General features: G+C 53.8%; 8 protein-coding genes across 8 annotated transcripts; 2 read left to right on the top strand and 6 right to left on the bottom strand.

Moving 5' to 3' along the window:
- Positions 1-2: 2 nt before the first annotated feature.
- VMA21 (vacuolar ATPase assembly integral membrane protein vma21) lies at positions 3-416 on the top strand (the record flags this gene model as incomplete). The annotated part of the gene is made up of 2 exons (XM_049252979.1): positions 3-133; positions 194-416. The coding sequence occupies 2 exons, from the start codon at positions 3-5 to the stop codon at positions 414-416; spliced, it is 354 nt and encodes a 117-aa protein (XP_049108148.1).
- A 690-nt stretch (positions 417-1,106) lies between these two features.
- On the bottom strand, positions 1,107-2,350 carry LOZ57_003933 (uncharacterized protein; the record flags this gene model as incomplete). The annotated part of the gene is made up of 5 exons (XM_049252980.1): positions 1,107-1,693; positions 1,751-1,795; positions 1,853-1,969; positions 2,040-2,117; positions 2,167-2,350. The coding sequence occupies 5 exons, from the start codon at positions 2,348-2,350 to the stop codon at positions 1,107-1,109; spliced, it is 1,011 nt and encodes a 336-aa protein (XP_049108149.1).
- A 2,015-nt stretch (positions 2,351-4,365) lies between these two features.
- On the bottom strand, positions 4,366-5,171 carry RPL33B (60S ribosomal protein L33B; the record flags this gene model as incomplete). The annotated part of the gene is made up of 5 exons (XM_049252981.1): positions 4,366-4,463; positions 4,526-4,626; positions 4,689-4,784; positions 4,933-4,942; positions 5,147-5,171. The coding sequence occupies 5 exons, from the start codon at positions 5,169-5,171 to the stop codon at positions 4,366-4,368; spliced, it is 330 nt and encodes a 109-aa protein (XP_049108150.1).
- Positions 5,172-8,929: 3,758 nt separating this feature from the next.
- On the bottom strand, positions 8,930-10,774 carry RLM1 (resistance to lethality of mkk1p386 overexpression; the record flags this gene model as incomplete). Its single annotated transcript, XM_049252982.1, has 3 exons — positions 8,930-10,447; positions 10,504-10,660; positions 10,719-10,774. The coding sequence occupies 3 exons, from the start codon at positions 10,772-10,774 to the stop codon at positions 8,930-8,932; spliced, it is 1,731 nt and encodes a 576-aa protein (XP_049108151.1).
- Positions 10,775-13,641: 2,867 nt separating this feature from the next.
- On the bottom strand, positions 13,642-16,694 carry LOZ57_003936 (uncharacterized protein; the record flags this gene model as incomplete). The annotated part of the gene is made up of 7 exons (XM_049252983.1): positions 13,642-13,848; positions 13,964-15,151; positions 15,222-15,650; positions 15,730-15,761; positions 15,838-16,039; positions 16,108-16,432; positions 16,588-16,694. 7 exons carry the CDS (start codon positions 16,692-16,694, stop codon positions 13,642-13,644), a joined length of 2,490 nt encoding a protein of 829 aa, XP_049108152.1.
- A 2,109-nt stretch (positions 16,695-18,803) lies between these two features.
- LOZ57_003937 (uncharacterized protein) lies at positions 18,804-19,943 on the top strand (the record flags this gene model as incomplete). The annotated part of the gene is made up of 1 exon (XM_049252984.1): positions 18,804-19,943. One exon carries the CDS (start codon positions 18,804-18,806, stop codon positions 19,941-19,943), a length of 1,140 nt encoding a protein of 379 aa, XP_049108153.1.
- Positions 19,944-22,198: 2,255 nt separating this feature from the next.
- Positions 22,199-23,145, bottom strand: LOZ57_003938 (uncharacterized protein; the record flags this gene model as incomplete). The annotated part of the gene is made up of 2 exons (XM_049252985.1): positions 22,199-22,801; positions 22,882-23,145. The coding sequence occupies 2 exons, from the start codon at positions 23,143-23,145 to the stop codon at positions 22,199-22,201; spliced, it is 867 nt and encodes a 288-aa protein (XP_049108154.1).
- Positions 23,146-24,518: 1,373 nt separating this feature from the next.
- LOZ57_003939 (uncharacterized protein) lies at positions 24,519-26,449 on the bottom strand (the record flags this gene model as incomplete). Its single annotated transcript, XM_049252986.1, has 2 exons — positions 24,519-26,236; positions 26,317-26,449. 2 exons carry the CDS (start codon positions 26,447-26,449, stop codon positions 24,519-24,521), a joined length of 1,851 nt encoding a protein of 616 aa, XP_049108155.1.
- Between the last annotated feature and the right edge of the window lie 295 nt (positions 26,450-26,744).

A 26,744-nucleotide genomic window follows, 5' to 3' on the forward strand; every position in this document is an offset into this window, starting at 1 on the left:
GCATGGCTACCCGTCGCAACCCCGCCACAGAGAAGACCACAACGTCCACCACTCCATCCGCACAAGCGCTGTCAGCTCAAGATGCTCCGCTAAAAGAAGCCATGCAACTCCAAGACGTTCCCGGGTACCCGCAGTACGTGTGCCTTTACCCTGTTTCGTCACACCGTTGCTAACAACGTCCCCCAACCACCAGCCAAGTGCTATGGAAGCTCATCGTGTACTCTATCGCTGTTGTCGTCCTCCCCATCTCCGCTTACTTCTACTCCAAAAACTATATTTTCGAGGGAAATACCACATACTCTGGCGCCATCGCTGCCCTGACGGCGAACGTTGTCTTGATCTCATATATCATTCTGGCTGTGCGGGAAGATCGCGGGGATCTGATGAAGGGGCAAGAAGAAAAGAAGACAAAATGAGACACACGCTGCCATTTTGCTGCGTCTCTTGTTTGTTTGGGCACATTGACTTTGGTTGCATGACATTCTGGTAGGGAGGCGCGTGTTGGGATGGTCTTATGGGTATGCAATTCTATTATATCAATCAACTCAAATGTACTGTATGTATATGTGTGCACAAATAACTAGTATACCAGTGAATTTTCATTAGCACCAAATTTGGTTTGATAAATGCAGAGGCACATCTTCCTATCCTAGCTCTTCAAGTCTGCATTAGTGTTTCCCATCACGTGTGGCAACATATTATTACCAGGACCATAATCACTTAAATCCATTGCACCTAAAATAAAGGCAAAGAGTAGCCATCACCTCCAAGGGCCAGGCATCATGCAAATGGTTGTGACAAAGTAGCATAAATCATAGCAAAAGCACAAAAGAAATGCCCCCTCCCAAGCCTTTCCCAGTTTCCCCATGCCAGTTCAAAACAATCCGATAATCCATTTTCCCATCAATTTTGTTGAATAAAAAATCAAAAAAAAAAAAAAAAAAAGTAGAGTGTGTAAGAGGAGAAATCATATCTCGTAGCATGGACACCCCCGCCTCTCCAGCTGTTTTTCATCAAACGACCTTTAAAAGCCAGGTACCAAGTCAAATTATAACAAGAAAAGGGGAGAATAGGGAAAAAAACAAAAAGAGTAGCCTGAGCTGACTTTAGCCCCGACTAAACCTCTTGAACCAACTCTTTCGCTTGTCGCCTGAACCCTTCAGGAATGAATTTTTCCGTGAAGGGTCTGACGGAAGAGGCTTCGTAGCGGCTGCAGGCGGAGCGGTAGGGGCACCACTCTGACCAGGGTAGACGCCATTTGACCGAACTCCATTGACAGCATATGACGAGGATCCGTTACTTGAAGACTGGAACGGTTGCTGGTTGTAATCTAACTGGGGATTTGCGCCGAATCCGTTGAAGCCGTATGCATCGCCTCTCTGCTGCTGCTGTGGGATGGCGTCTCTGGAGCTGCTGAGGGAGCTAGGGTCTGTTGACTGCGCTAACTGGTCCATAGATTGGTTCCCCGAGCCGGAGGGGCTGTCATAGGACTGGTATTGACCGTTTTGCGCGTAGCCATTGCCGTTCTGTTGCCGTGGGTTCTGGCGTTGACCACGTTGCTGCTGGTCATACTGATTGTAGCCATAGTTGCCGTATCCGTCGGCGTAGCTCTCTTGTCTTGATTGTCGTTGGTTGTAATAGCTGTTCTGGTCATTGTAGCCATGAGAGGGATAGGTGAGATTGCCTCGAGGGTCTGCGTGAGGTGCTAGTCAGCAACTCGATCCGCAACGCGATGTCAGAGAAACCTTACCTCCAAAGAAACTGGTGGGACGGCTCTGGCCATTGACACTATCTTCTGCGATATCATCAGCACCCCAAACTACAGGTATTCAGCCTTTGTCATCGCAAATACCTCTAATATATGACATTCGTCGGCCATATGTTCCGTCTATTGCAGCCTCGAAGGCACGGATGGTATCCAGAGGGCGCTCGAGACGATGACGCGTCGGATTAGACAGGTCCGGGTCCGCTACCACGATGAAAAGGCCCCATCAGCAACAACGACAAACAGGCAACGAGACATGCCACCGGCGACTCACTGATAACGTTTCCATAGCGATCTTTATGCTGTAACGAGCGTAACGACTCCAAATTCGACTTCTCCAACGCAATCGCCGCTAGCTCCGGGTTAGTACAGATCACGCAGAACAAAGAAGGCAGCCTTACATGGCTGGAGTTCGTTTATCGCGCGAGTCGGATCCGCATGTGAGTGCATTCGATTGGCTTCTTTTTCCCGGTGTGTTTCGACCAGTTGCTCTTTGGTCTTTGAGCCCTGGCTCTTTTCCGACTTGTTGCTGTGGAAGCTGAGCATGCGGGTATGCCGCGAGCTCTCAGCCTGAGCGGCGGCCATGGTGGGACGCGACGTAAGAAAAAGAGCGACGGGAAGATTAAAGAGCGGTTACAGATGTAGATTAGAGTGAGGAAACGAGCGCAGTGGTGGCAGGGCAGCAAAAAGGCAGTGAGCCAGCGACGGGTTTTTCTGCGTGAAGGCCGAAAGCGGGCGGTTCACGACTAAGCAGGAGAGAGAGCGCGTGAGTGAAGGGCCGGCCTGCCGACGAGCAATTGCGGAAAACAGCGCAGAGCACAGCTTCACACACACAGGCGATTATTTTGCAGATTATAGGCGATGGCAGCGAAGGGATGCGAAGGCGGGAGAGCCGGCAGTGCGACTGTGTGGCATCTGTCTCAGACCTGGATGGAACTCGGGACCAGAACAGGGTAACCGCCCACGAACCAGAGGTTTCGGCAAAGTCTGTTGGATATCGACCCAGGGGCCGCGCGGATGCGTCGTCGCGAGCAGCAGACAGCTAGAGACGCACGGCAGAGAGAATGCGAGACTGTTTCTGAAGCACACAAGACGCCTGGCAGATGCATCCGTCTTTACACGCTCACGAACCGCGATGGCTGGCAGGGCTGGGGATGCGCAAAGGATGCCAATGCCACTTACAGGAACTTACTTTGCTCCTCGCACTTCTCGTCCAGCCACGTACGTAAGACCGAGCAGCCATGTCGCCGCTAGTGCTCTTGGACGGCAATCTCCTTGCCTTTGCATTGCTGGGCGAGCATCTCCCTTGGGCCTGCCCGCCGCACGGAGACTGGTCGACCCCCCAGGCCGCAACCCGCCGGCCGCCCGGGCTGCCGTGCCCATACGAGCGACACAGGCAACATTGCCCGCATCCAGCGCATCGGCCGATCCTGATGCTGTGGCCTGTAACTACTATGCATGCCGGGCTGACGACCGCGTCTCCACCGGCTCCAAGAGACCTAACACTCCCAAGCCGCACGGATCGCCGCAGTCGCCCCAGGCAGCCCGTCATCATTCTCGCCACGAGGGCAGTGCCGGTGCTCCAATGTTTCCAAAAAAATTAAGGCCCAGCGGCCCCAGCCCTACACTGCCTGGCTGATGCCATGCCGACGTTCGCATTCACGGGTCCCTTTCCATGGCCCGACGGAGCGCCGGGTCTTCGAGAAGCCGGCGCGACGTCGTTGCCGCCGTGGCCATAGCGGGCTCCACCATGTGTCAGAAAGCCAAACTCAGCCGGTGCTCCAGCATGGCAAAGATGAATCCGGACACGATCCTGGCACCGGCCTAGCGCAATATGTCATGGTTGCAGCATGACAGCCACTCATGGACATACATATATGGACGGACGCCCTGGTACTCTCCAGCTATGTATGATATACTCTGTACGGAGTACATGCATTTATATCGTACTTACAACTAAGCACGAAGCTAAGGGCGGCGTGCTTGCAATGAGAGAATGCTTACAAAGCCGCAATGTTTGGGCAGATTCAAGTGTATTTATTTTTGTTTCTAGAATTAACACATGATCTCATCAACTCAGAGATGATGGAAGTATAAGAGAAGAACGAGCCGTAAGAATAGCGGGCGGAGTACGGCCAGGAACCGGCACAAAGGCTCGGGAAAAGAAGCAGCGAAAGCGCATCCAGGCATATGCGATTCCATTAAAAACGTCAACAGATAAACGGTGCCACCCCATTTTCACCATTTTGGGAAACTGACTCCTCGCCCATGCTTTTACAGCCAGAGGTAACAAGAGGACAACAAAGGAGGCTGGAAAATAACATAAACCCATCATAATGTCGGAAGAATTGCGAGTGCAGAAGACTCTATTATCGTCCCGACCTCAGAGGGAGAGGATGGTGGTTTGCTAATAGCTGTTTGTTTTTGTGTGCATTTCCCTAATTTTTTTTGGAGTTTTCTTTCTCGAGCTATGCGCTGTGTAATCCCCGATGTATACCACGTAAGCACGCCTGCTTCCCTGATTCTCGGGATCGTATCAAATCAAATTCACAACTTCACCGCTCCCTGACTGCAACAACTCCGCTCCACCGACGACCAACTTAGATTGACGAGGGATAGAGCATGACTCTGACGGAAGCACCAAAGGTCTTGGGGGGAAGGTTGTGTCTGAATTGTGCGCGGACGACGCCGGAGTTACCTGAATATAGCATTAGAACTGTATATTCACATTGTTTCCTGATATATCATTCATAAACATACCATGTGGCCGGGTGACTTTGCCCCAGATGACTCTGATTTTGGATCCCTGTACCTCACGCTTTGCCCGGTAAACGAATGCGACTTTCTTGCCGAGATAGAAGCTGTGATGTAAATGTTTAGTGCTCCATGACCATCATCCAATGCATCGCTGGGATATCTTTACCTGGCGGCCTTCGAATCTTCAACACCCTCAAGCTTGATTAAACTTGTGTTTGGGTTTGTGTTGCGCTTGCCACGCTGGTAACTGAGGTGGCGTCCCCTATCAATTATCGACTGTCAGCATTCACGCTCCAATTCATCCACCATGCATCCATCGTGCAATCCACGTCCATTCAACTCTCGCTGATCGTTTCATTCGACACATCGCATTTAAGAACAAGACATATATGAACTGGAATATCGCTTACTTGACGTAGACTAGACACGAGTAGAGAAAATGTTAGCCAAGCTCATGCCAATTAATATTTCAAAATCGTCTGCGTTCCCGTTTCCATTTCCAAGCGAATATCTCCTCGTCGCGCGCGAAACAGCAAAGTCTCTCGAAATTTCCCAGTAACCACAATACGAAATCCTCGCTCTGTAAAAAAGATAGAAACTGGCAGGCAGAAGGGCAACACTCACGTCTGTGACCTTGATCAGAAGGCATCTTGAAAATGTATGTCCTCCGTGTATCACTGGTGTGCGCAAGGGCAAAAGTCGGAATATTCAGCAAAAGATGAATTTGCCGAATATCAGTCGAGAACCGCGCGCGAGGGTTTCGTGGATGGGGGGGGTCGTTGTCGCTGGTCGTTTGAACGGGCACACAAACACGCAAAGGAGAGTCAAGCGAGGCGGAAGTGGTGGTTGTGGTGGGCTAGTCCTAATTTGGATGTTAGCGAGCCCTAATTATGTAAGCCCCGCGTCTGCATAACGATACTTGTGGTGTTTGCATCCTTTGCTATGTTTGCATATAGGTAGTTAAATAAAGTTTCCGCGAGCCGCAACCTTCAACCTCAATTTTGGTTTTTGTCAAAGAATGGATTGTGGAGAGACAACGCCGTTGATGAACATATCTTAAAATAACATCTGAGAACGTGGTGGCCAGTGTTATTGCAGTCAAGCCTGGGGAAAAGCCAAGCCTTCAAAATTTAACGATAGCTAGCAGGAGACAGCTTTGTAGTCTTAACTACTTGGACAACGTCGAGGCCTACGACGATAACCCGTACATGAGAGCGCTTAATTATCGCGTGGTACAAGGAGGCTACTTTTTTTCTCTCAATGTATGATCGATAAACAGTATATCTCAAATCCGTCAGCGTTCCCCTGTCCGTTTCTACACTCCCATTGATTTTCTTCCTGGCTAGTTATTCCCTATCAATCTCAGTTAAGAAGTAATTCAGTCATGTCACTAATGGCCGAAGCAGAAGTCCTTGGCGTTCTATATTGTATACAATACTAGGATGTATCACTCCTGAATCAAAAACCACTGTCACCTGAGCTGCCTACGCACTTGGGCATCCTCCGCGTCCAGTGGGTCATACCATATTGTGGACAATGGACATATGAAAACTTTGGTTTAGAATTTTGGCGTAGACACCATGGGAGAGATTCTGAAAGATAGCAATAAATCGCTCCCCAACGAGAGCTTCAGTCGGATTGGACCCTGCTTACCATTCAAGCCAGCCCCATGTATTTGACACTGCTTAAAAATCTGATGCCGATCAAGTGGATTCAGACAAGTATGGCAATCTAAGCTTTGAAGGATTCCTTTGCGTTACCATGCGACCAAAAGGGCTATCATGACCCACCCTTCCCGACCATGGCGAGATAATAAAGCATGTAAGACGTTGGTAGGTTAAGGGCATCGCCGACAATAGAGCAATTAGGATTGTGCTTTCGGTGCGACACAACCACTCTCCGACGGCGCCAATCATCGTCCACCTCTCAGGCTACTTGCCATTACTGAGGTGCGAAATCTGGTCGCTTAGCATGGGTGCTGAACATTGGGCCACCGATATGACTAGCTAGAAAGTCTAATGCCTATCTATCACGAATCTTTATAAAGCAGAGACAGAGTATTATAGCCTACTTAAAGCTAATTTGCCAATTCTATCTCGACTGCATCCGTGGTCAACAAGCGAAGTTCTAGGATCGGTATGGCCACTGCCCAAGAACATCGGATTTCGAAATCGCGTGGATTACCACAAGTGCCGAAACAATAAAGGAGGCCTTCAATCACTTTATTAAACGACTAGTAATTTTACAGCTGGAATCGTAATAAGCTTGAGAATTTTGCCGCCCCCCAGTGATGAATAATATCTTTCTGAAGCCAAAATCGCATACCATAACCATATCACTACTAGACCGAAGTCTCTCGTCCTACCTCGCTAGCTCTGTGGCGAGGAAAGAGCGGCCCAGCGGGTAATTAGCCATAAGCCTTTTATCTTTTGAGGGGCCGTGCTCTCGGACGTTGCAGAGCAAAAGGCCAGGCGGCTTTATAAATGCGATCCGGAGCTCGAAGGCAATTTGATATCAAGTTCGTTGTTATTCCGTGCTCTGTGAGGCCTGCTTTTTGGTGTTGGTCAGGCTAAAACAAAATCCACTCGTGGAAGAACTAAGTGCAACGGGCATCATCCTGGGAGCTACCCTGGTCGCTAGTTGTTTGGCAGTCAGACACAGCAGAAACTCATATCGATGCCATGGAGCGGGCACTCTTGAAAATATGCTAGCTAGCTGAGACGCATGTGAGTGTGAAACAGCAAACTTGAGTCAAAACTAAAGTTGCTATCGTTATTCTTCTGTTTACTCCGTACTCCAAGTCATTCTCGTTCTTCACTCGGAGAACTCCGTTCCATCAAGCCTGTTTCCATATCTCGCCGTTTCATTAAGCTGTTATAGACTCTTAATGAATAACTGCCTAATGGAGCATAAATATCCTCACTCCGTATAAAAAGGCCTCGCTGTTGCACCCGAGAAGCTAAACCTGAACAAAGCCCTGGGCCGTTCTCTTATATTCGGTTCAATGTCTAAGCTAGCCGAGTTAATAATGTGCTGCAGCTTTCCATAAACACATCCGTTCCAGAATAATAGCTCTTCTTGTCAAATAAAGTTGAATCACCCACTGCTGTAAAACCTTCGATCCTATCCCATGAAAAATATCCATTGGGCACTCTTATCTTTTACCAGATTCGAAAACACTCTTCTGATTACCCTAAAACTTAGCAGCTTAACTTGTCTGCGGTTACGGCTCCGTTCACTATATCGGCCAGGTAAGATCCGGCGTTGTTGGTAGGAAAAGAGGGCAAATACTTTGCGTAATCGCCAGCCTTGCCAACCATTGGCTTGTATCCCAAGCTCTCAAGAAAGTGACCTCACAAGACGCTCTATCCTTGTTAGCACGATGGAGGCGGGTCTTTAGCTAGAGACTTTTTGACTCGGAATTTGCCGGAACGTGATAAAAGTGATAGACAATTTTGACCACGGGTAGTTAATTTCAAATAACCCCATCATCGGCTTTAAACATCGGCCATGTACGGAGTCACGAACTCCCAAGCCTTGCATAAGGTTGACGGCGGCAAGAAGACAAGCACGAAATTCCCAAAGAGAAAAATTAAGGAAAAGGAGCCTGGTCCATGCGCACAGGCGGCAAATATGTTGGACGGAGTAATGTCGGCCGCATCTTTAAGGGGAAAACTGCCCTGACCTTACCCCGTAGTTGTTATAGGAATGCGCATGATTATTGAGTATGGAGTACTGAATAATGCACATCAGTTTCCCCAAGGTGAAACCGAAAACTCAAAGTCTATCAACTTCATTGCGAAAAAGGTTATACCCGTTATTGCCAAGCCTGGTCCGGATAAATAGTATTCCCGATAAATAAGGTTCCTTAAAGGCGGCTTGTTGAAATTGCAGTCATATTCCAGTAGGCATTGTAGATACATGCACGCCGATTTACCAATAGCTGTTACCAGGAGACAGAAATAAACCCAAAAATAACAATAGATGACCGCAGCCCCAAAGAGTATGGTGTCTGTAAAAAGAGAGGAAATTTTTTTGGAGGGAAAATCATGGTGTGGAGGACGAAAAAGTTGTGGGGCGAAAAAAAGGAAGGGGGAGGAGAGAGGCGAAAGAGGCAGTATATAGGAGTAGAAGAGCTTGTACGAGCTTAACAATATAATATGGGAGTCATCCCCGCCCTGTCCATGAAGAGATCAACGCAAAAACACAAGGTGAGACAAAAAAATGCAAGATAAAATATCAATTTGGAATGCAAGAGCCAACATAATCCCTAACAGAAGTAGGAAACGACCGCCCGATGATAAGCACGAATAAGATCCCGAATGCACTAAGATAAACAAAAAAGACGTAAAGATATATAAAAACAGATGGGCAAAAGCAAAAAACCGAGCAATACCATTATAAACATTATTCTACTTTCAACCTCTTGCCTGCCCCGACGGGGTCAGGGACAGCCGTCCCGGTTTCCGGGCTCTTTCTCTTCCTTTCCTGCTCATCCACCTCCTTCACGAATCCAGTTCCAGCTTGCATCACGGGAGTTGGAAACGTGAGGGGACTGGGCAACATGTTACTATCCGGGCCTGTTCTTCCAAAGCCCCATTCAGGGTAGAAACTTGAAGGTGACGGAAGGAGGGCATCGGAGACAAAGCGGCTGGGAAGAGCGGACATGGGCGTTTCTATATTACTGCCGGTGGCTTGTGGGACGGCTCCGGGGGGAGGAGGCCTGGCGAAAGGATTTGGCGGACCATGGGCTCCTGCACTTAATAAAGCGCTAGCAGAGGGTGAGGGTGGTGGGAGGACAACAGCAGAATGTCCTGGATCAGATCCTGTTTTGGCTGGAGTTGCCCCGACATTTCCAGAGTCGCGAGACGAGGATTCCGTGGTGGCTTCGCCCGCATCTGATTGCTCACTGGGAATCTGTACCTTTAGCTGAGGACGTTTGACATTGCCGGCTATGCTGTTATTCCTGGAAATTGGATGAATGTCTGGCACCGATGAGGTCGATGGAGTTCGTTGCGGGTTTGGAAGTGATCTGGGGGGTTGGGGTCGAGGTGGTGGCGGGGCTGATGGTTTACCATGTTTGTCAAGCTCTTTCAAAACCGGCGAGTCAGTTTTGGGCGACTCTGCAGGGGGTCCAAATCCAAAATGTTGTGCCAAGACAGATCCCCGGTCGTCAATTGGAGTGAATATACTTCTTGATTTTGTGGGGTGTTGTCTTGATGGGGGAGATGGTTGATGTTCGACTTTAGGTTCCTGGTGCTGGGAGGGCATTGGCTGGTCTACAGGCGGCGGCGGATGTCGGTCCTGTTGTGAGAAAGCGGGGGGCATAGACGGTCTTCGCTGTTGGTCTTGCATGTAAGGGTGGTGAGGAATTTGTTGTTGTTGCTGGACTTGTGGGATGGACGGGTGTTGATGGTGTGACGGCATAGGCGGCTGCTGTCCTTGCTGTTGGGCGACGGACTGGGGCGGCGGTGGTCGGGCGTATTGGAACGCTCCTGGTCGAGGCTGTTGTGGCATATTAGGATTACCTTGTGGGTTGTAGACTGAGGGATTTGTAATATAACCATATCCATTTTGGACTTGGGGTGGCGGCGTTGCATGGTGATGTTGGGGGGGAACTAAATTCGAACTGACGGCGGGGATAGTGTTTCTCGACGATGGCCGAGAACCGACACCAGGCGGCGGTTGAGGAGTTCCATTCCGAGGATGAAACTGTACGCCATTTGGTATGGGAGGAGACACGGACGGTGTGTGATTCACATGTTGAAAGGCAGATTGTTGAGGTGGTGGTGGTGGAACACCATTCCGATGGATCTGTTGACCTAACTCATCGGGAGGGGGAGAGATATCATCTTCATCCTCTTCGTCGAGATTCTGCTTACCCGCGAAATCTGCGGGCCCCTTATGTTCATGTGCCTGGCCGTACTGAAAAGGAAAGTCAGTGCCATAGAAATCGCAAGTTTCAAGGGCTCACAACATACATATTGATAACGGCTCAGCGTCTCCTGTATGTCTCCTGACGAAAACTCATATAGCTTTTTATTATGTCCAAATATTATTACGGTAACATCGACAGAACAGAGTACTGATAGTTCGTGTGCTTTTTTGAACAGACCGCCTTTGCGCTTGAGAAACGTGCTGAGAAGGGGTAAGAATTAGCTCCAGCAACAAATTTTCGTGGACAGACGTGACTTACACAGATCGATTACGATCGTCTTTAATAGCCTTTATTTCAATCTTCCGTCGGCCCATTTTCGTTTCAAGTGCAGTATGGTGCGGTAAAAGATGTCAGGAGGACCTTGCAAGGCCAGTGGTGAGGCACGTCGCCCCCAATTCAAAGGAATCAAAAAGGATTCCTGAGGTACCTATTTCGGCGGCAATAGGGCAGCACGCGAAACGCGGAAGGAGGAGAGTGCGGGAGGTGTGATATGGGCAGGCGGTGATTAGTGAGACTGGAGGGATGGGTGGACGTCGCCAGCAAGCATTGTCTGTGCGAAGATTGGTAGGCGGAGAGGAGCGGCGAGCAAGGAGGAGGTATAAAGAAGAATCGGCGGCGATCTGGCTCCAGGAGTGGAGTTTATCGACAGCCAGCAAGCAACCAACAGCGATGGGTCGAGCGGCAGGCCGGTCGATGGTGGTGGTGTTGGTGGACGAAGAATAGACGCGGGACGTTCTAAAGATAGATATAAGAAGGAAAAACGCTGAATTGGCGGGAGATTAAGGAAGCCCACACTCGCTGACTCAGCAGCCCAACCGGCGGCGCGCGCGGCGGTGATTGGCCGGCGGGCGCCCGCTGGCGAAATGAGCGCCTGGACCGATCCGGCCTAGCGACGTTTCATAACGCCGCAGATCATCTGACCGGCGCACGATTGGGCTGCTGGACCAGCGCCAAGACCCGCCTCCACCCTACGCGCAGGCCCGCGCGCCGATTGGCGGCGACTGCAGCTGCTATTAATAGCCGTTCTTGCCCTTTTTGTGCGCTGCTGGCAGGCGGGTCGTGGCTGCTTGATCGGAGGTACCGGGCAAAGCGCGCAAACAAACACACTGCCGGATGCGGGGTGCGGGCCTCCAGCGGGCCGGCGTTTCACGGGGTTTGGAGGGCGACGCGCTCGACAACAACATGAACAACGTCGAACCTCGCTACATCCACAGGGCCGCCGGCAACATCCATGCCCCATGTCCACGAAAACTCTACTCGCAGGGTCTGGGGCCCAGCTCGCCATGAACCTGCACACGGAGTTACATATGCTAAAAGTCCCGTCGTATTTCTCCTCAGCAACATAAGAAAACGCTCCTGCGCCGTGCTCGTCCGCTGCCAATTCGGCTGAAAATGAGCCCAGACCAAGTTCCCGCTTTTCGACGAGAGCTATCCTGTTGGCGTTCCGTTCAACAGGAATAATGCCCGCCAAAACAGGAGCGAGAGCCCACTAACTAGGGACGACAAGACGAAAACGAAATAATATAATAATAATAATGCCCGCACGGCAAGCTAGGTGCAGCACACCCCTACAGCTCCAGCCAGCGTCCTTTCCCATGGGAATCTATTCTTAAAAGAGAATACCCAACCCAACTGCATCCCTGACCAGACTCCACGCAAGCTGGGGCCTCAGAACATCTTCCGTGCAGGTGCCCACACTGAAACAGACTCTCTTTCTCTAGATCCCCGTACCTTTTACTTTCTTGCTATCCCTGATAGGAGTCGGGGAGAGATGTGGCAGAAAAATGAACATTGCTGAAGAAAGATGAAAAAGGTTTACAGAGTACTTGGGTAGCACCCTGTCACCACCACAATACGGAGTATGCGTGCAACCTTACTGTCATACTGTCCCCCTTTCTTTCTTTCTCTATCCATTTGAAAACGCAACTGCACCTGAAATTGCATTTTGAGTCACGGTTCTTGCATCTGAAAGACATTTCAAGCAATGAGCCCCTTTCAGTGATAACCCAAGTTTCAGAACAAGCAGGCCTCTACCTCCACCTTCTTTTGCCCCACTACTGCTTCAGTTGTATTTATATACTACTCCGTATGCACATGCATATACAATTCCGGGCATTGCAGGGTCTTGTTTACTCCGTTCGGAGTTCGGTATATTTTCTCCTTGCACCAGATCTCCCTCGATGGAAAAAAAGCAGCCAAAAGAAACAAACGAAAATGAAGCAATTTTGGGGCCACAACTATTGGTGTTTATAAAGACGCCGGCAGAGGTGCCACTTGAACTTTACATTGCCGAGACTGGAGTTTAAAACAATCGCAGATGCAGACAATCCTTGCAGGAACCAGATGGCATGGGGCGATCTCAAGCGTTACTCAAGCATGGGTTCCAAAAGGCATCATACCACTAAAGAACCACCTCATGCAAGAGAATACGGACTACATGTTCAGATATGACGAACCGTTACTTCTATTTCCCCCTTTATGACGGCCGAAGTACGTATTCCCGATGTCATTACCATATGACCAGCCAATTCCAACGGGCACGCAATAATTGATATCTGTGAGACAAGAATTCTCTTATGATCCTGTCACTGTTCTATATTTACTGACCCTTCATACCTTCCTTGGAGCCAGGGCAAATGCTTCTTTCCAAAAGGCTTCGGCAGGGGGAACAATACTGACTTGCAGCGATCACGGAAGAGGGGGATGAATCCTTGCAGCCCTGCCAAATACCGTCTATTTATTTCCAGCTTCAATTTCTATTTTCTCGCTTAACAATAAAACTGCCTTAAGTTGGAGATCATCCAATTTCTCATCTCCCGCCCATATATCGCTGCATATGTATGTACAGTACATAATATAGCGGATCAAAAATTCCACCAGTGATCGCCCGAAGTATAGGGACCAAATAGCAAGTCCATAGGAATCAAAAACAGATTTAAAAAAAAAGCTAAGGGGATTGCAGACACATTCTCAAGCTTTCCATCTTTTATGGCATGAAGAATAAAAAAGAATTTCCACCCAACGATTTACCAAACCCGAGGCCCAAGCAAATAAAAAGCCCCTCCAAAAGATCTAATAATAGGCCACCCAGCCAAAACCCCGCTCGCTCTGGAATTTTCCCTCCTCATGCTTGTTCGCAACGTCTTCCCCTTCAACAAGTAGAAGCTCGTGGAGCGGTTTCCTAGGCAAGATACCCCGCTGCGCCGCTCGAATGGAACGGCGGGCCTACCGCTGGGGGCGGGAAGACAACACTACTCGTGGCGTTGACGCTATTGCAGTTAGCATTGCTGTTGGCAGTATTGCCATTGAGTTCCCACAATTCATCTTCCGTGGGAACGGGCCTGGGATAGTCGCCATTTCCAGGGTACTGGCTCTCCCAAAGCGCACACTAAAAATTGAGATACGTCGGTTAGTATTTGCTTATACGGGATACAGGGGCACGTTGTTGTTGGAAGGAAAAAGAAAAACGACGAAAAAGAAAAAAAGAAGGACAAGAAACCTACCCAACCTAGGTTCATCGGCTGGTCGATCATCGACTCCATCACCTTATAGGCGTGGGGCGGCGATATCCCGGAACTCATCGGCGACAACGACGCCCGACTAGTCTCGGGCGGCATCATTGTTGGCGGCGGAGGCGGCGGAGGCGGCGGAGCGGGCTGCGGATACATGGGATTGGGATCGTATTGAAATTGCGGTTGGCCGCCTGCGGACATTTCATTCAGCACGCCGCCGTTGGTTTCGACCCCTAGCATGTACTGTGTTGGCAGGGCCGTAGCAACTGCAGGGCCAGCCGTCGCGCTAGACGGAGGCGGCAGACACTCGATGGGGCTGACGGTGTACTGGTCACCCTGAAGGCTATGCACGGGGCTGGTGCAATTTGACATGCCAGGCATGACGGTGCCGTCTGTAATGGGCAGCGGACCGAAGACTTCTTTCGCTTTGGCGAGGATGATGGCCAATGCGGTCGCTGCTGTGGCAGCTTCTTTCGAAATGGACCGGTACTCCTCCCAGATGGCATGGGAGTGTTCCAGGGCCTCAAGCTTGGTTTCCAGGGCCGCGTCGCCGACGGGGGGGTAATAATTCTGCGCCGCCCTGCGCCTTAACGAATGCTCCACATCCAGCCCGACGATCATCGTCGCCAGGAGGTTCTCGCGGTTGAGATACGTGAGGAGTTTCCAGCGTTGCTTATACAGGATTCGATTCGGCTGGCTCTCTTCATGCATGAGTCGCTGTTGAGCGAGCATGCGCAGCGCGGCGTCCACACAGACCCCGCGTGAATACGCGTATCGCGGGTCTGGTACGGTGAGATACTTCCGGTGCAGCGTACACCGGGCTTGCTCGTACAGGGACTCAAATGAGAGCCGCTGGAGAAAAGTCATGGGGTCGTTTATTTCGGGGCCTTCACCAACTTTACAGAATGTGGGCAGCTGCTGATAGAGCGAGTACAGGTCGCGATCTACCTCTAAGATCGTATCATACGGGGTTTTGGCGGCGTTGTGGACCAGATCAGTGATCCGGCCAAGCATCTTGATCATTCTCATACGGGCGATGACATATGTCACTAAAGTTGGCTCGGCAGCTGGTCTTGGGTGTGGCAGTTCTGTCAAGTCTTCTGAGATATCCTCCTCTAGGAAGTTATGCGGCGGCGTATTATCGGCATGATTCTCATTGATTATCCTAGGAAGTCCCACCTAACAAAGAAAAAACGGTTAGCTGGAAACGGGCTTCTACAGGTGTGCAGGACGCCATCATGAAACAAACCCCAACGGATATTATCAAGTCAAACTGTATAAGGACGGTCCACAGGCGGCGGTGCATTTCGGCCTCAAACGGGGATAGATTCGGGTAGTGCCGCGGATCACGATGGTACCCCATGCGCATGGCCAGACTCACGATCATTGAAAAGAGCATGGGAAGACCGATATCGTATTCTTCCCTGCGCAAGCGTTCACACGAGAGATACAACAGCATGGCAGGGAGGCTGTGTTTGGAGGGCTTCGTATAGTCTCCTAATATCAAACACTGGGCGCACTTCTCCCGGTAGCTTTTGACGGCGACTCTGAGAGCGGCCTCCTCACCGCGATCGACGCCGGACAGGAGGCGGAAATTGGAGGCCAGGGACAGCATGGCGAAGAGCATAGCGATCCATATTGGTGATACGCCGGTGGGGTCGATCAGGAAAGCCTCGTACTAGAGGACACGGGTCAGCATGCCTGCAAAGGGATTTAAATTGGGCTTGGATGAATGGAAGGATTTTGTTCTCTCTCACTTCCTTCCGAAAAGTCGGAGAATGAACTATCACTGCAGGTGGGGGGAGCGCTGTTAGTTACCGGGAGGAAGGATGATCACCGGGAAAGGCGTTGCTGAGTGGACTCACGAGGGGATAGTTCCATGTTATGAAAGAAGAACTCCACCAGCGGCTCAACGTCCGACTGCGGTGGGATGGCATCATACAGCTCGGACGTGTCCACATAGACCCTGGAGCCAAGCAACAGGTCCAAGCCTCCATGGTCCACATCGTCGCGGGCCGAGAACGGGTTCTCTTGGCTCTCTGGAATCAGATCTTTCATGTAGCCGATCTTTAACGGCAGCAGACATCAGACACAACGGGCCCAGGCAAAGCACAACAGCAAAACGGGGGACAGACCTCATCCAGGATGGCCTGCCACGTCGAGCTGCCGAAGTAGCTGGAGCCATCGTCATCGATGCTCAGGCGCTCGACGGACTCGGCGATGTGCGGCTCGTCTTGGGGGTCGCTGCTGTCGGCGACGGAGGCGCGGGGGCCGACGAGGTTCAGCACGATGGCCTCGAGGTGGCGAATGCGGTCGTGCAGGCCGTTGAGGTAGGCCGGGTACTGCTTCGCGGACGGGCCGGGCTTGCCGTGGGCGTTGTTGTTGGCGGCGTTGACATAGACACACGACTGGCCGCGTTTGGAGCAATTCTGGCACGGCTGGCTGCGGTCGCATCGCAATCTGCAGAGGAGGCGGGATCAAACATCAGCACATCGGTTCTGGGGGGAGGAGGAGGAGGAGGTGGTGGTCCGTCTGCTTCTCTCCCAGCCCGGACATTGGTGGGGGGGGGGGGGGGAAAGGGTTCTGCCGTGGCTGCGGCGGCGTGAGGGAACTACTTTCTATGGCGGCACAGCATGCACGACAGCTGGGCCTTGTCCCTGCGGCGGCCGGTGGGCGGCGACGACTTGGAGGCGCGGCGGTCGCCATTGGATTGTTCGGTCATGGTGGTCGGGCGCGGAGAGTGAGGCAGCGGTGGTGTGTCTTGCCGGGGGACTAAGTCCACATGGCGTCGAGGAGGGCGGCGGCGGGGGGGCGGGCAGACCGCCGGGCAGGGTCTTATATGGAAGCAGAGGCTGGATTGCAGTTTCGACGAGAGAGGAAATAAGAAGATTCGATAACGAACGGGCGCGCAGGCGGCAGCAGCAGCAAAGCAAAGCAAAGCAGCAAGCAGAAGCAGGGCAGCAGGGCAACGCCGGGGCGGGCGGTGGCCGCCGCTGCCTTGCTTCACGTGCCGGGCCGGCGCGGGTCACTGGTACGCGGGCGGCGCGAGCGGGCGCAGCGGACGCGGCGGTGCCGGGTACGCGCCGAGCACGTCCGCCGGGCGGCCCGCGTCTGGGCCCTCGTGATCGCCGGCGCAGGCGCGTTACTAGCCGCGTACTAGCCGTGTGGCGGCAGCCAACCAGCGCGCGCGCCGGGCCCCCCGCGACCGCCAGCGCCAGCCCGCACCCTGCCCAAAACGGCAATCTTTCGGGTTCGCATAACCCCGGCGCGTCACGTGCTGTGCGCGGGATTTATTGGGCCGCAGCGACGTCGACGGTGACCATGGTAAGGGCGCGAGGGCGCGCGCTGGCGGCGATACGAGCATGCCATCATCGTCGCACAAGCGGTGGAGGGATGATGGCCTGTTGGCGAGAGAAGAGAGCGCCGTGGCAGCCGGGCAACTGGCTGCACAGCGCGAACGACGTCGACGGTAGGTGGCGTGCGATGCAGGTCCGGTGGCAGGAAGGTTAGGTACCAGGGAGCTAACTGGTGGTAGGTTAGGTACGAAGTACTCCGCAGTTAACTAGTTACCGCGCTGCTAGCTCCAACGGCCGGCGCGCAGTTGTCACCCGCGATGCACCGGCCGCCCGCGCGCCAGGCACCCGCACTGGCACCCCTGCCGCCGCGCGCGAACGCAGCGATCACCCAGCGGGAGCATGGAGGCCCGCGCCGACGGCCTGGCCTGGCAGGGGGTGGAATAATAATAATAATAATAGTGAAGTAGTTCCGCGCAGGCAGGCAGGCGTGTGTCGCGGCCTCCGGCAAGACAGGCCGTATACAGTGCGTGCTCGCGTGGCGACCCCTGTTGCGAGAGGGGACGTGTGTGCTACGCGCACGACGACGCCAGAGCATCGCACTGGAGGCTGCGCGTGTTGCGGTGGCACTGCCCGTGGCCCATACGGGGATGGTTGGACGCAACGGCCGGGCTGAGCGAGAGTTAGTTGAATAACTAACTAACTCGCGAGCGAACACGACGTCAGGCCCGCCACGCCCGGCCGCGGGGCAGCAGCAGGCAGCAGGCCGTCGCAGCGGCTGTCTGTGGTGGGATGTCTGGTAGTTATGTGAAAGACGTAGTACTCCGTCTGCCGGGTATGCCCATACAAGCTTCGCTGCGTGCGTCCGCCGCGCCCGCGCACGTGGTGCGCCGGATTGGCTGGATTGGCGGGCCGCGGGGGCTAGCCGGGGCTGCCACGGGGGGCACGTGGGGGCGCCGGGGGGGTGGCATGGGGGGCCATGTTCGCCCGTGTTCGCCCGGCTGCCCGCCCGCATACCCCCGTCGCGGCCCCCTGACATGCCCTCCTGTCTGATCTGATGCGTCTTCTCTTCTTCTTCTTCTTCTTCTCTTCTCTTCTCCATCTCCTCTCTACTTCTCTTCATCCTTTCCTTTCTTCCCTTTTCCTTTTCTTCTCTTCTCTGGTCTTCTGCCTTTTTCACGCTCCTGCACACTCCTTTCGTTCGCTTCCTTTCCCCTCCCTCTGTTCCACCGCTGTCCGCCGCTCCTCCGCCTCGGATCCTTCCTGCATCCTTCTGTCCTCTGTTCCCCTGTTCTCTCTGTCTCTCCTCTCCTCCATTCCCCGCTCCCTACGCCCGCACGGTGCTGCTCTGCGGCCTGGCAGCCGGTCCCGACGCGCCTATCTCAAAGTCAATCTCGCAAACCCAAACGCCCATCCTATAAAACCGGGCTGTCCCGCCCTCGCCGCACCCAGCGCCTCTCGCCAGCTCTCGCCAGTCCTCCCTACCCTCTCCTCCTCGCCGTCCTCGCCCCAGCGCCTCCTCCGCGCTCGCTGTCGCGATGCATCTTGGCAGCGGAATTGCCGTCCCGCCGCTGGTGCTCAAGGCCACCGACGCCAAGCCTGCCGCAGCCGCGCAGCCCACGCCGCCGCCCACGCCCGTGCTGGCCGAAGACGAGGACGATGCAGACGACGACGGCAGCACTCCCGCAACGGCCACGCCCTGCGACTGGGAGCTGCACATGCAGCGCGATGCCCGCGGCCGCCTGATTGAGTTTGGCCGTGGCGTCTGGAGTGCCGTCTATAGCGCCGTGGCCCGCAGCCGCTCGCCCGCCGCCGCGCCCGGCCGCATCGTCGCCGTCAAGACTCCGCTCCGCCGCGACGCCCACCGTATCTTGCAGGTCGAAGCCGCGCTGCTGAGCCGTCTTTCGCGTGTCGCCGGGCACGAGCGCTACCTGGTGCCGTTCGACGGCTTTGTCGCCGCCGAGCATGCCCTTGTCATGGCCGCCGTGCCGCTCACGCTGGCAACCTATATCACCTCCCAAGCCACCCTCGCCCGCGAGCGTTTCTCCACCCACACCATGTTCGACCCCATGCTGGGCATGGAGCGCTGGCTGGCCGTCGCCGGCCGTCTCGTCGAAGGCCTCGCCTGGCTGCACGACACCGCCCTCGTCGTGCACGGCGACGTCAAGCCGCAGAACATCCTGCTCCGCGTGCGCGAGCACGACGACGTCTTCCCCTATGACCCGCTGTACGTCGATTTCACGTCCGCCGACGACCTGTCCTCGCCGTCGGCCGGCCGCCAGAACCACGCGCTCGCCCTGTCCGCCCTCACCCCGCCCTTTGCCGCGCCCGAGCTGCTCACCATCGCCGCCCTCACTTCCGACACCCTGGCCCCGTCCAAGGCCGCCGATATTTTCTCACTCGCCGTCACCCTCCTCACGGCCGCCACGGGCGATCTGCACCTGTACCCGGGCGCCGGTAGCATGCAGTGTCTCGTAATGTCCCGCGAGGGCCATCGCGTTATCGACTTCGTGCGCAGTGGCGTCAATGGCTCCCGAGTCCCGCGCAACGGCGCAGTCGAGCGGATACTGGCGCCCGCAGTGTTGAGAGATCCAGACAGCAGAGTGCGGCCGGGCGCGTGGCTGGACTTGATCCATGCCGAGAAAACCGCTTCGCCAATAACGCCGGCCCAACTTTAACCATTCGCCGGCGGTTTTCGTTTTGAAACCCAACGATCCCCGGTTTTTTCGTCATCAGATGGAGTTCTTTCTAATGGTGTATTTGTATGACTTTTTCTTCCTTCCCGCTGTGCATCTGAATCTGAGGGTAGCAAACACAGATGGTGTTTTGGAGTTCTTGCGTGTAACATTCTATGGCATTCCTCTTTTGTGATTTTTCTTCTTTTGCGGGTTCGTTTCTTTTTGTTTGCCGGCCAGCAGCAGGGCAGTGGCTGTCTTATCTTCTTTCATCCTCACAATTCTTCAACACAGGCAAACGCCCTCACCTAACTGTTTGCTATGGTGCACTAACCCTATCCCCACTGACACTAAAAGAAGTTCTAGTCAGCACTGACCCTACAGAGTACACTGACTGACATTAAAACTGTTTCTCTTTTTTTGCTTCTTCTTTCCTTCCTTTGTCTTTTCTTCCCGCGACCTAAATCCTGCATGGCCTCCCTAGCCGATTGGGCTCATAGATAGCGTGATTCTTTCTCAATGACGATGATATGCATAGCACACTGTCTCTTAAACAGTCTGGTTCTAGATATCCCCCTGCCAGCCGGTTCATTCACACCCGTGTATCATCCAGGGAAAGCAGCGCCCGCTACAACACCTCCAGCTTCCCTCGCGCCCGCCAGCCCCTGCCTCGCCTGCAGATACCCTCAAGGCCTCTTCAGTATGGCGGAAGATCTCACTCCAAGTTCCTTATTTCACTGTCGCTGGCCATCTCCTCAGCATTGAGCCTATGCCGTCTGTTATTTTTACGCATCTGCACCCAATCTATTTCCCCTATCCTAGTATTCTATTTTCCTCTTTATGGCGGCGATATGCACCTTGTGTCCCAGCCCAACAACAACAACGATATCGGAGCCCTCTAGCGTGCACGCTGCCTCCCGTCCCGACAACCATGACAACGATGGCCAGCCGGATGACCACGGCGATCAGCAGCAACCAGCCTCCCGGCATGAAAGCCCCCCGCGTCCTCCACAGCCCATCACGCCCCCTCCGCTGCCGCCCCTGGGCTACCAACCAGTGCGGCCGATGATCCTCCCGCCGCCCGGCTACCTGCCGCCACACCAGCGCGAGACCATCGTCAGAATGCCGCCCGGCCAAACCCCGCCGCTACAGCCCAAGTTCTTCATCTGGCGGTCGAACGGCACACGGGTGCCGCTGGTGCCCGTGGACGAGCTGCAGCCGGGCTGGGCGCTGGGCGGGTGGTCGCCGGGACGGTGGCTGAACAACGAGAACATCCTGCGGTTCATGCAGCCGGCGTGGCCGGCGCCCATCCGCTGGGAGGGCTTCTACGGCATCGAGCAGGTGGACATGTTCAACTACGACGGCGAGACGGTCATCGTGCAGGACTGGCGGCGCTACGACCAGGAGGCCGACGACGACTCCGACACCCAGCGCGCCCGCAGCCTGCAGCGCAACCCGCGCTACCTGCGCTACCTGCGCTATCTGAAGCAGGCCTCGCGCTCGCTCCACGCCCACCGCTCCCCGTGGACCGCCCGCCACCGCAAGCGATCCCTGAGCGATCCCGCCGACCTGCCGCCCAACGCCGGCAAGTACAGCTGCAGGATCTTGGGCGACGCCCGGTGTGTGAAGGTGCTGGGGCTGCCGCCGCCCGCGCCGCCGCTGGTGCTCCCGCGGCCCATGCTGGACCTGTGTCCGTTTACTATGCCGGCCGAGTCTCCTTTGTCGCCTGGGTGGAGGCAGCGGCAGCCGCTCATGCTGGCGCCACGGCATCTGTTGCTCCGGCCGAAATTGCCGTTGGACGTCCTGCTGGCCCGGAAAATTGTGCTGGCAAGGGCAAATCGGCCGTGAGGCGCCCAACTCTTTTTTTTTTTTTTTTTCCCTTGTGATTTGCCCGTTCGTATCGGCTGTGTTTCATCGTTTCCCGCGTGGGGCCAGGATTTGTGGAGATTTTGCGTGCCGATTCCATCTTAAATGCTTGGGTGGGATGGCGCCGTGATCGGGCTCCGTGTTTGATGAATTCATGTTTCTACACCACTACTTTCGTTTCGAACGTATCGCAATTTGGTATTTTTAGCCTGCTAGGCGGTTGTATTTATATATATACTGCCGTCACCCCTTGGAGACGGCGTAATCAATAATGTAAACTGTATGTACATACGTAAATAGCCCCACGGATAGCTATCCAGAGCGTAGGCTAGCTCTCAGGTGCCAGAAAGAAAGGTAAGAAAGGCGCCTCGCTATGGCTGGGCCACGGCCAACTACGCGTTCTGTTTGATCCAATCGACGAAGTTCGAAACTCTCGCGTACACTCCTCCATACTCGGTGGCGCATTTCTCTCCGAACGACACAACTCCAATCAAAGTATTGCTTCCAGTCTGGTAGAATGGACCGCCGCTGTCATTTTGGCAGGCGTCCTTGCCCTGTCCACCAGCACAGACCATGTTGTTTGTGATCTCGAGTCCGAGGGAAGAATGTTTGGCTCTGCACGTCTGGCGATTGGTGATGGGGACCGTGACGTGGCGCAAGACATCGGAGTTTTGGCCCTGCCAAGCAGTATGTCCCCTGTTTGTTTCGAAAAAAAAAGAAAGACTTAGCATGAAGCTCGCTAGATAAATTCCGGGTAGAGGAATCTGCGCCAAGACGGAATGTGTATGAACGTACCAGCCTGCTGCTGTTCCCCTGCCGGAAGGGTCACTTCCCGGTGATGGCAAAGGGGCGTAGGCGATGTTGCCGCCTGCGTCAATAGGGTCCTGCAAGTACAACAGGGCAATATCGAAGTCATGATTCTTGAGGTGTGCCCTGTAATTTGGGTGCTGGCGAACGCTTCGAACTCGAGACTCCACCCCGCCGGAAGTCGGATACTAAACCAGAAAAAGTGAATAATTGTTTACTTTTTTACACCCCCCCCAGGTAAGGTCGAGGGTAGGACGGGCTAACATACAATAGATCCGGCGCGAACAGACATGCCAGAGTAGCCTTCATCAAGACAGTGAGCTGCCGTGACAGCCAAATGACGGCCAACCAAAGTAGCGCCACAATAGTGTCTACCGTTTCTGAGAATGGTCAGCGTGGCTGGGAATTGACCCGGGCGTGCTGGCTGTCCGCCGATAATGCGGTCCGAGCTGAGATCCTCGGTGGGAACTGCTGCAGCCATGGAGACAGCTGGCAGCGCGAGAGTGGCCGCGAGGGCAAGCGGGTTGACCATTTTCGACACGGAGGGACTGAGAAGGTGAGAAGGGGAAGTCTGATGGGTTGAGAAGTCTGGTGAATTCCTCGACCTGGAGGCGCCCTCTGGCCTGCCTTTATATGTTTGCCAACCAGACCCCTAAATGGGCTTCTTCCGTTAGGGCCCATGTTTACTCCGCAACATAGTTACATCAAAATATCCATGTCTGGGCTGGCATGAAGACTGCTTCTCCACAGCGATAGGTATCGCGAGAACTGCCTAACTAGCACCGGCCTTAGCTAGGTCTTGTAGTCCGCTTTTGGTAGGCCAAGATGAAGGATCTGGGTTTCATTTATTAGTATTGCGATCAGGAAATTTCATGGGGTGCAGAACTACTGGCGTGGGCCGTGTTGTATGATCTCTGTGGCGCGGTTTCTCCCCACCCAGCGTGCTCAGGGCATGCTTCTCTTACTCAGGAGTAGTAGTGTGTATCTCGAAATCATATTGTATGTGGAGGTGATGCAGGGCCCACGTCCAGAACACAGGCTACGGTGCTCCATAGATAGCACGAAGGGGGAGACACTGATTGGTCTGGCAATCGTTGGCTCCAACCCTTTGCTGGGGCAAGCAGGGAAGGCCGTGGGGGGCATATTCGAGTGGCGCATGTCGTTAATTAGTTAGTTGGCTAATAATGAGATGCGCCTTGAGTTGACTTCTCAGCCGCGCCCCGCGAAACAGTGTGTTAGGGGAATAATGCTAAAGGGCTTGGGTATCGGGGGAATCAATTCTAATAAGTGGCAGCGCCAACATCGTCTCCTGGTTACAGATTGCTGTTGGCAAAATCCTATTTCGTGCGGCCGCGGCATTTGTGAGGCGATGAGGGTCCATTGTCGATCTGCATCGCAAGAGAGGCAACCCTGCTGGTCGTCGCTAGCCGGGGCAAAGAATAAACATCAATGCAGGGACTTCTGGAAGGATTCTTGCTGTCCCACGTGTCTCCTGTTCGCACAATCACGCGATGGCCGTTAAGCTGCATTGTTACCCCATCGTAGCAGCATTAGTGGTGGTGGTCGTCGCCGTGGCCGTCGTCGTATTCGAACAGCTGAGGGTCTCGGTTGATAGATCGCAAGTTACTTAACTATCTTGCTCACAAGGTTTGCCTGAAGATCAACCGCGGATGCGGCAGCCCGGCATACGGAGGGAGCGAGAGTGGCGATCACGTTACAATTTTACTCTCGGCAGGCCGGTTTGGCGGCTCGGAAAATATTTTGAACTTAAACAGACGGCCTGGGACGGTTTCCAAGATCAACCTTAATGATATGAGAAGCCGGTGGAATAGTAGGGTCCCCGCCCTGCGAACAAGGGATAATTTCACGGGGAAGCGCAGGAAGGATGAAGCAAAGACGGCTGCTTCAAAGCTTCCGTTTAAACGTCGCTTCTATCTGGTCTATGGGTTTGCCGCCAAGCAGCTTCCACAAGTCTGGCGCCTCGACCGGCCTCAAGGGCCACTTGTTCCACTCCAGTGCAATATCCCAAAGCACATGCACCGGCAAGATGCGTAGAGTTGTATCCGCCAAACAATCCTCTCCGTACTCTAGCGTCAGGTTCTCCAATGTTTCCGCCCCATTATACCTTGCCGAAACCTTCGCAAATACCTCCAGCGACGGGACCGCCGCGACCAGCTCTGCCATGGACCGTCCTGGAAACAATGGTCGCAGCAGCGCCTTGTCAGCTGCCTTGGCGGCACCCCGAGATATTATCCGTACAACGTGATGGAAGGCGACGAGGAGGTTATGGTACGTATCACGGGGCTGGTTCGACGCGCCGATCGTGGCGAGTTCCCGGAGCATGAAAGAAGAGGGGTTAGGGCGGAAGTCAACAATGCTGCACACGACGGGGGGCTTGAATTCTTGCGGTCGGACACGCAGAGGTTCGAAAGGCCGGCGGTCCCAGCACAATAGGGGAGTCCTGTCGCCAGTGGTGGGAGAGACATTGCTAGTATGGAAAGCATGAGTCTCTTGGAAGCGTTGCACCGCATGGGATTTATGGAGTGGGGTGAGCTGTTTGCAGGCGTCTTGGTATTTGGAGGTCAAACTAGCCATCTCGGAGACAAGGGTGGTCGTTCGAGGCGGGTAGGGCCTCCCTGAACGCATCAGGGCGCGCAACTCAATTTGGATCTTGTCGATGGCGAGAAGGATCTCAGAAGCTTCTTTGACAAGGGGCATCTGCCGGTTTTCGAGGAGAAGTCGCTTTCGATATAAGAGGAAACGCTGAGACCTTTCAGGGTCTGGGAGAGACCTGGCGGTAGGATCACGCTTGAGATGTTTCTCATACTCCTTGACAAACTCCAGGTACTTGTCATGCCAGTCGTGTTTAGGCCGTGGGAAATACTTGATCTCTTTTGCAGCAATCATCGTGAGTGGTATGGGCGCGAGTTCTAGGGGAGCAACTGCGCGACGACGAGGAGTCGATACCCCAGCATGACTCGCGCGGGCGGCAACGGCCTTGCTACATTCCTCCCACAGACCCTGGCCCTTTATTGCTGCCTGATTTGACTCGAGTGTGTCACCAGTAAGCTGAATGATATCTGCTCCTGCGGCATCTGCGATCACACTTAGTCGTCGACGGCCAAATACGGTCCTTGGAAGCACCATCGCCGCATCCTTCGGACCAAATATCATGATGATACGCACGAGCCCATACTGGTGAAGGATTGTTTGGTTGAAATATGCCTCGAGGAATCGAAGGAAAAGAGAGAATCTATTTGAATAGTTCTGGCGATGGCGGGTCAGGTTTGCTAGGACCAGCAGAGACGGATTGAGCTGACAAGCTCCCTGAGGGCCCAGTTCGCGCCGAGTTTGCTCCGGGAGATGGCCCTTGGAGAACAACTTTGCCAATGACGCTACATCCAACGGGTCCCAAGGTAGAAGCTTGTAGGTCGAGCCGGACTTGACGAGTGGCTGGAGATAGGGCTTGTAATCTTGTAGGCATGGCTCCAGAAAGATATGGCGTCGTGGTTTCAAAAAATCGTGTACTTTCCTAGACCAGAGGCCAGTTCCGGGGTATAAGTCAACAATATCGATCGGGCTGCTGTTTTGGAACGACGGCGCAAGTCTCTTGAGGAGGTCATCTAGCAACTCAAGCGTCAGGAACACTAGACACCACCTGGCAGGAAAGGCGTACCTTGACGTCCTTGGTAGGCCTACTCACCGCAGAGCTTCTCGCTATTGATGTGGATGGAATGGGGATCCCGCTTGCCCTCGGAGAGCACAGGTGACGGATAATAGTAGCGGACAGATGTCCGTCCAAGATGAATGCGTTTTGGCGCGGGATAACGGCGCATTGGGACGTGGCACGAAAGAACAAAAACAGAACGCGGGATTATAACTGAGATCTAGTTACGCAGCATGCCGGCAGCATCAAGTCCTACACGCGAACGTTAAGAGTGAGAGTGGCTGTGGAGAGGATGTCATGTCTCGACTTCTAGACGTAAAAGGAAATCGAGTTTGCCATGTAGTCAACTAGCGGGAGTTTCTAGTTACAATGACGAACACGCCGCGCAGGCACCCAACGTCTCCACCGATTCGCACCGGAAGACATCTAGGCGCGGCATCGAACTACATGCTTAATGCTGCTGC

The sequence above is a fragment of the Ophidiomyces ophidiicola genome, assembly GCF_022830035.1.
Source record: "Ophidiomyces ophidiicola strain CBS 122913 chromosome Unknown scaffold_14, whole genome shotgun sequence".
NCBI lineage: Eukaryota > Fungi > Ascomycota > Eurotiomycetes > Onygenales > Onygenaceae > Ophidiomyces > Ophidiomyces ophidiicola.